General features: G+C 41.5%; 1 protein-coding gene across 1 annotated transcript in view; it reads left to right on the forward strand.

Annotated features, from left to right (window-relative positions):
* Positions 1-7,826, forward strand: part of LOC141163746 (nicotinamide N-methyltransferase-like) — a 55,797-nt gene extending 47,971 nt beyond the window's left edge. Inside the window, exons 3-4 of the mRNA XM_073649175.1 lie at positions 3,927-4,137; positions 6,589-7,826. Coding sequence (XP_073505276.1) covers positions 3,927-4,137; positions 6,589-7,012 — 635 coding nt within the window. The 3' untranslated portion in view covers positions 7,013-7,826. The remainder of the gene's footprint in view (positions 1-3,926; positions 4,138-6,588) is intronic.
* The last annotated feature ends 1,054 nt before the right edge of the window (positions 7,827-8,880 follow it).

Raw genomic sequence — 8,880 nt, forward strand, 5'->3', positions numbered from 1 at the left:
TGGGATCCTCGTATAGAGGCTCTCCACATCTATTGAGGCCAAGGCAAAATCCTCCTGCCATTCAAAATCCTTTAAGGACTTTAAAAAATCTCCCGTGTCCTTAATATACGATGGAATCTCCCTCAGCAGAGGCTGGAGAAACCAGTCAATATATCTGGACAACGGTTCAGTAAGCGAGCCAATGCCCGCAATGATGGGGCGACCCGGCGGCTGCGTTGTGGATTTGTGGACCTTCAGTATAAAATACCAATTAGCGGTCTGTGGAAAATCCGGATACAATTTATTCGCTTTTTTATCCGTAAGAATTCCTTTTGCAACATACTTCTCCAAAAGAGACTTCAATCTCAATTGAAATTTTGTTAAGGGATTGAATTTGAGGGGTTTATATGTATTTTTAACTGACAGCTGGCGGTGTGCTTCGTGTATATAATATTCCTTAGTCATAAGCACAATATTCCCGTCCTTGTCTGCCTCTCGTATTACAGTGACCTCCCATTTCTGAATCTCTTTTAAGGCCGCCCACTCTCCTTTTTCTAAATTTTTGGGTAATTCAGGATATATTAAAGCCTCTACATCCCTGATCACAGCTTCCTGAAATAAATCGATGTTATTGCCAGGAATTATGGGGGGCATAAAGGTTGATGTAACACCCCCCTGAAAAGCCTCCCTACTAGTCTGTGTGGAGTGCGCCCCAATTGTGTCATTCAACCTCAGCAATAGGGATACATCACTGCCCAACAGGTGTCTGGTTGTCTCATCCGTCATGAAACCTCCGGCACCCGTCGAACAGGGGATCTCTCCCTCTAATTCTTGGTGCACTCCTGATTTGTTTTTCAAAAAGGATTTAAATAGATGCATTTTAGGTGTAGCCTTAAATAAGTCCACCTTAAAGTCCACAATATCAAATTTATCGGATATACAATACTTGAGACCTTTTTTCAACAGAGATACCATATCTTTACCAAGCATATGCTGTGTTAAATTAATAATATTCAAAGATTGATCTGATCCTTCAGTTATCTCCGCCAGGACACCTGTTATCATTTTGTTCCTCCTCGACCTATGTTTTCTTCCCCCCCTCCTTGTTCGTTTCCCAAAGGGGGCCTCCCTGTAGTTGTCAATCCTTTCCTGCTGGAAAGTATCATCCGAGGCACTAGAGTCAGTATCAAATGTCCAGTAATTACGTGGTATGCTTTTTTTATTTCTGTTTTTCTGGCTTTGATTTTTATGTGGATGTGTTTTTTGGGACTGTACCCGGGAATTTTTCATCCAGTTAAATATCTGCCCAGTCTCAAAATCTGCTTTGTTCCGTACAAACTTATCCTTTTTGCGCTGTTTAATTTCAGACTGCAGAGGTATCAGTTTGCTTTCAAGGTTTTTAAGACCGACTTGCCATTGCACTCCTGTTAAACGGGAACGCAGTTCCGTCTTAGTTTTATTCAACTCTGACAGAATAGTATCATACTCTTTCTCATTCTGGCCTATAACCAGTAATAATACATTTTTTGAGCAGTCCAGTTGGATCTGTTCCCATGTTTTGGCAAAGTCTTGCTCACCTTTGAAATGTGACATTTCTTTATACACACGCAAGCCACGTGGAACCCGGCCACAATACACATAACCCTTCAGGGATTTAATCGACCAACATAAACGCACTTTATTTTGGTCGATAAAGGGAGATGACATGTGGCTTGAATGGGAGATGACATGGGGTGGGAGCAGAATGGGAGATGACATGGGGTGGAGGCAGAATGGGAGATGACATAGGGGCAGAAAGGAAGATGACATGGGGGCAGAATGGGAGATGACATGGGGCAGAATGGGAGATGACATGGGGGCTGAATGGGAGATGACATGGGGGCTGAATGGGAGATGACATGGGGGCAGAATGGGAGATGACATGTGGCAGAATGGAGATGACATGGGGCAGAATGGAGACAAATAGAGCCAGAATGGAGTGACATGGGGGCAGAATGGAGATTATATAAGGGCAGAATGGATAGACATGGAGGCAGAATGGAGACATGGGGGCAGAATGGGAGATGACATGTGGGCAGAATGGGAGATGACATGGGGGCACAACGTGAGATGACATAGGAGCACAATGGGAGATGACATGGGGCAGAATTGAGACATGGGGGCAGAATGGGAGATGACATGGGGGGCAGAATGGAGATGACATGGGGGAAGAATGGGAGATTTCATGGGGACCGAATGGAGAGATGACATGGGGACTGAATGGTGACAAATAGGGGTGGAATGGATAGACATAGGGTGGAATGGATAGACATAGGGTGGAATGGATAGACATGGAGCAGAATGGGAGATGACATGGGGTGGAGGCAGCATGGGAGATGACATGGGGGCAGAATGGGAGATGACATGGGTGCAGAATGGAAGATGACATGGGTGCAGAATGGGAGATGACATGGGGGCAGAATGGGAGATGACATGGGGACCAAATGGAGAGACGACATGGGGACTGAATGGAGACAAATAGGGGTGGAATGGATAGACATAGGGTGGAATGGATAGACATAGAGTGGAATGGATAGACATTGGGCAGAATGGCAGATGACATGGGGTGGAGGCAGAATGGGAGATGACATGGGGGCAGAATGGGAGATGACATGGGTCAGAATGGAAGATGACATGGGTGCAGAAAAGGGAGATGACATGGGGGGAGAATGGGAAATGACATGGGAGGCAGCATGGGAAATGACATGGGGCAGGAGAAAATGGAGAAAAATAGGTGGAATTTGTTCCTTGTATGTAGTATTATTTGGTCACTATGTGATGGTAATATGTGGTCTGGTCATGGTGTGATGGTATTTGTCCCTTGTATGTGGTATTATTCAGTCACTATCTGGTGGTAATATGTAGTCTGGTCATGGTGTGGCGGTATTTGCTCCTTCTATTTGGTGTTATTTTGTCACTATGTGATGGTAACATGTGGTCTGGTCATAGTGTGACGGTATTTGTCCCTTGTATGTGGTATTATTCGGTCACTATGTGCTGGTAATATGTGGTCTGGTCATGGTGTGACGTATTTGTTCCTTATATGTGGTATTATTGGGTCATTAATGTGGTGGTAATATACCATCCAACCATGACCAGACCACATATGTCCCTTGTATGTGATATTAATGGTCATTTTTAAAAAATGTATGTGATCCATTCCCATAAAGAAAAATATAACTAAAGAGAGTATTGGGTATTATAAGAAATATTTAATAGGCTAGAGTAGAGTAGGGCCAGAAGAGTCTACCTTGTTGTGGTGGCGGCTTAAAATCTCTTTTGGCCAAAACAAAAGCTGCTGGCTATGTATGTGATATGGTTCAATGGGAACTGTTAACGTGTGATTGGTGAGGACGTGGTGCAGAAGTGGAGTTTTTCCAAGAGTGTGGGGTGGGACTGTGGAAGGTTCGAGGGGTGGAGGCAGAGCTGGGGTGGAGACGGAGCTGTGGTGGAGCCTGGGCAGAGTCTCAAGGGGGCCCAAAAATGTTGCCAGTATGGGACCCTGAAATTCTTTGTGGCAACCCTGCATGTTGGTGATCCCAATAAATAAATGGTCTATATTCTGTGGATCCATGACTATTCTGTAAGACACTTGACATAAACTGACAGCCACAGCTAGATAGTGGTTTGTCAACATGAGTAAAATGTAGATATTACATGGGCTGGTGGAGAAAACAGTCACAAATTGTTGATCTTGTTCAACTACAAAGTCAAAAACGTAAATTTGATCACCCTTATAACTTTTCAGATGAAGTGAAGTTATTTTTTGTCTCCATAGTGGTAATAGGAAGCAATAAAAATCCAATATAATTAATTAAGCCAACATATACTACCTAAGATAGATGAGGTTTTGTTAAATAAAATAGAAAATTGTAAACATTTTAAACTGGAGTTTTCTCTGTTCACAGGCTTGGTTAGTGGAAAAACCCTGATAGACTTAAGTATTGGTCCTATTATCATGCACCTTATTTCTGTCTGTGAGTTCTTCGAAGAAATTTCACTTCTAAAACTCAATGATGCCTCCATTAAAGAGATTGAACTGTGGAAAAACAAAAATCCCGAGGCCTTTGACTGGACACAAACTTCAAAAATCTTCATGGAGTTAAAACAGTTATGCAGGTCTAGTATGATATATAATTCCTTTCTCCATTGCTATTGACAATTTTATGACCCAACATATGGATGGGCAATCGATGTGTTACGGATGATGTTCTGGGGGTCACAGGCATTCAGCAGGATGAAAAAAGGAATCATAAAGGGGTGGTCCAGTACATAAAATGTCCTTTCTAACTATCTTTACATCCTAATAATTTTTGTAATTACCTTTATTATAAAATACTTTACAGTTCTCCCTCTCTAGATAATCCCTAAATGTGTTTTTTTTTTCACTTCACTTCTTGTGATGTTTCATTTTAGCAGAGCCTCAAACAGGACATTACAGGAGGCTGGGGCTGCAATCACTTCCCTGCAGTGTCTATCGCCCCACCTGGGACAGGACTTCATCAGGGGGCAGCGCTGAAGCTACTTACTACAGTTTCTTGCATTACCACCCTCTGAAGATGCCCTGGAGCCATCGCCAAGACAATAGAATCCATGGGAGATGTGATTGCAGTGCCAGCACTCAGCTTCTATCTCTGATGCTGCAGCTTCTAATTGTGAAAGAAGACATTGTCCGAAGGCAGAGATAGAAGCAGTGAGTAACACTAGCACTGCCCCATAGCTTCTAGCATCAACCTCAAATGAATCATCATCAGGGGGCAGTGAGAGAAGCAGTAAGTGACAACAGCGCTGCCCCACAAATTCTAGCACTGCCTTCAAATGAATTATCATCAGGGGTGTAGATAGAAGCAGTGAGTGACACCAATGATGCCCCCGATGGCAATTCATTTGAGGGCGGTGCTAGAAGCTGTGGGGCAGTGCTGAAACACTCACTACTTCTAGAAGCTGTGGGGCAGTGCTGAAACACTCACTACTTCTATCTTCATCCCCAGAAGACAATCTTACACATTTAGAAGATGCGGTGGTGGAGATAGAGGCAGAGAGCGGGCCCTGCACTCACAGCTCCCACAGATTCTAACGCCATGAATATCAATTCAGAACATCGTCAAAGGACAGTGATGCAAGAAACTGTAGTAAGAACCGGCAGCACTGCCCTCTGATCAGTGTTGCCAACCATCCAAAAATTTCAGGACCGTCTGTAAAAATTGGTAACCTTTTTGCCTTGTCCATAAAAAAAACTTAAGGAATCTGTGATTTTTTTTGAGGCCGGAGAAACTGAATATAGTAGCATCATTTTGGACTACATATTACTTTGGGATTTCTTTTTATTGCATATTGTTTACTTAGTGAGCTGACCGACAAATTTGATTTCTGCTGTTACAATTTTTGTTTTCTTTAATGCTTTATCTTTATGGGTGAATTAATTTTATATTTTGAAAAATTGGACTGTTATGGATGTCCAATACTACATACTAACATACTAAACATTACTATATATATATATATATATATATATATACATATACACTGCTCAAAAAAATAAAGGGAACACTCAAATAACACATCCTAGATCTGAATGAATGAAATATAAAAAATATAAAATATAAAAAAAAACACAGCACTACCAATTATTTTGTGGAAGCGCTGCGTTTTTGCTGCCATTGACTTGCATTGGAACGCATGGATTACGCATCACTGCATATGTTGATGCGCATTCCATGCATTTCAATGTGCGGATGGTACCCGGGTGTGGAGGATAGGAGACTCTCCTCCGGACCCTGATACCATAGAACCTGTGAAAAAAGGAATAAAATAAAAAATAAATGTTATATTTACCTTCTGATGGCCCCCGCTGCGCTCGTCCTCCCATGCCGGCAGATCGCGGTGGACTGAAGGACCTGCGCTGATGTCATAGTCATGTGACGGCAGGTCCTTCAGTGTACCGCGATCTGCCGGCAGCCAGGACAGAGCGAAGCAAGACTGCGGGGGCCATCGGAAGGTAAGTATAGATTTCTTTTTTTATTTTTAACCATTCTTTGAGGTCACACTATATATGCCGTTTGCATGGATTTATATAGTGTGAACAAGTTGTAAAGCACTTTCCAAGTGATGCTAAAATCGCTTGGAAAGCGATTGATAACCCGCATGCGGAAATGCATGTGAAGAACGCTTCACATCCGCTTGTCTCTGGCAGGAAAAACGCATGTACAATCCACATGTACAATCCGCATGTACAATCCGCATGAACAATCCGCATGCATTTTTTCTGCCAGGGAGATGCAGAAATGCTCAGGAAAAATCCGGAGCATTTCTGCAACGTGGGCACATAGCCTCAAACTGACATCATTCTGATGTTTGATTTTGATATCTGATCTTGTCCTAAAATGGACAAAATGGCTTATTTTCACGTGTATTACTGATTTATGAAATAAAAATTAAAATGACCGTTACTTTTTAAGCAGAAATCACTGATCTCACAAGAGAGTTTCTAAACATAAGATTCCAGGTGTAGTTGAATTGTCTTTGATCAAGCGCTAATTACTAATATCATGAAATGTTTGTATTTTACAGCGATGGGTGGGAAGAAGAAGAGGAAATTCTAAGAGGAAAAATAAAGGAGATTTTAAAATTGGACCTTTGCAATGATGATCTTTTGAATTCACTGTCAAAATTTGACTGTGCCACGAGTGTTTGGGGTCTGGAAGCGATCAGCAAGGACCACAAGGATTACAGAAGAAACCTGAGGAAACTCAACAATTTAATCAACATCGGAGGATATCTGTTATGTTATGCAAATATTAATTCCTCATATTTTAAAATTGGAAAAGACAAGTTTCACTTGTTACCCTGTGATGAAAGTTTCTATAGGAAGGTGATAAGTGAGGAAGGGTTTGAAATAAAGCATTATGAGAATCTGGAAAAATTAATGATCTCTGGCGCTGTTGACCATGAGAATGTGGTGTTCATCGTTGCCCAGAAAGTCAGGGAGACCTAGAACTGGGGACGTCATCACCATGAATGTATTTCTGTAGAGGTATCTTCTGCTTCTGCTATAAGCTATGAAATAGTCCATGTCAATAATCATGAAAAATGTGCTTCATCCAAGAAAAATTACACAATCGATTATTTGCATTAACACTTTCACTAGATGTAGTTACTCACTATTAAGAACTTGTGCTTCAATCCAAGAACTTGAACCCAAGATACTCTCATACTAAAGCAAAAAATGTATGGCCAATTTGTAATAATCACCTTAGTGGCTTCGTTGCACAGTGCGTGCACAGTGTGTGCTGTCAGGATTCTCCGCTGCCGGGAGTGGGCAGTCATGTGTCTGCAAGTATGCGATTTGCATACTTCCGGCAACTTTATGACTCAGCCTTGCTCAATCCACTTGTGTTGAGTGCGGCGTGTGCATCTAGTTGGCATGTGTCCACATAAATGCAAATCGTATAATTGCAGTCAAGCGATCGTCTGCTCCCGACACTGGAGAATCTTGACATCGTGCACACTGCACGCTGTGAGGAGTCATGGAGAGTGACTGTAGACTTGAATTTCAAGCTTGGACAATTCTTTTAAGTATAACTTATAAATTAGCGGACAATCTCTTTAAAGCTAATTTATAGGATAAGCAGACACATCATGTCTAGTTTAGTTCTGGAGTTTAACATTTTATTTTCTAGTTCTGATAAGTTACTATTTTCCACAAGCTTTTATAATGTTGCTGAATTAATGGACCATAAAGTGTGATATAAATACTTTTTATTTCTCTCCATGTTTAATTCTAATACAATAAATTGTATGAATTCAAAGCATTGTGGGTATTTACTACTAAACAGAAAACTTTATGTTGACGTTCCTTACATAAGCCTTCGACCCATATAAAGGATATATACAGACACATGTAATGTGCAATATGCTGAATTTTATGAAATGTATTCATGAATTTTATTCAGTGTGCTCTCAGTGGTAGTCATGTGAATAGTCCAGTGTCTCAATACTGAATGGGTTGTTCTCTCTGTCCTCTACACAAGAAATCTCAGCACTAATTCAACCAATCAGCTAAGTAAATCCCCAGTTTTAGGCTTCATACACAAGTCCGCTCCTGGATTTGATTCCTTGAGTTTGCGTTATGTGATTGGCTTCTCTTTCTGCTGAGCTACAGGAGACATACCTTTTCTCTTGGTGTTTGGATTCTGCTTTTCTGGCTGCAGTCTGCTTAACTTAATACAGGTGATTTCATGTGTGTGCATATCACCTTTGGGGTGCAGATTTATATTTTGTCCCCCTGTTGGCATTTCCTGCTGGTGGTAGATTCATTTGGATGTTCTGACATTTTATTGATATTTGATGCCAGTCTGTGAGATTCCAGCTAAGGGTTTTTGCTTTGCCATTTATTTGCTATACTTTGCACCTATCTTCTTTTTATCATTAGGAAGTAGTTAGTATATTTGTTAACAGTGCTTGCTTTATTCTTTGTTTGGCATTTCATCATTTACTTTACTCACTCTGGGATCTTTCCTTTCTTTAGCACACTTCTCTTCTGGAAGGTAGTTCACACTTTGATCTGCCCTCCAGTTCTTTAGGAGGAACGAGAAGCAACTCATCAGCCTCTTAGACAGTTATGGCCAGAGTCGCCATCTCCTAGTCTGTGGTTAGGTCTATCTCTGCACCCTCAGGGACTGTGGAGTCAGGATATCTAGTCTGTACAATAACCGGAAGGGTCAGTTGCAGTTTTTAGTGAATAAACTATTTTCACAAGTGAGTCGCTACACAGGCATAACTGTATTAGGAGCTGTTAGGAGCATTCAGGGTGAGCTGAGTGGGGGGCGCAATTGCGTTATCTTATGGTGCCAACCTCTGCAG

This window comes from Phyllobates terribilis, unplaced genomic scaffold (genome assembly GCF_046119375.1).
Source record: "Phyllobates terribilis strain yellow unplaced genomic scaffold, ASM4611937v1 Scaffold_1__5_contigs__length_1240528914, whole genome shotgun sequence".
NCBI lineage: Eukaryota > Metazoa > Chordata > Amphibia > Anura > Dendrobatidae > Phyllobates > Phyllobates terribilis.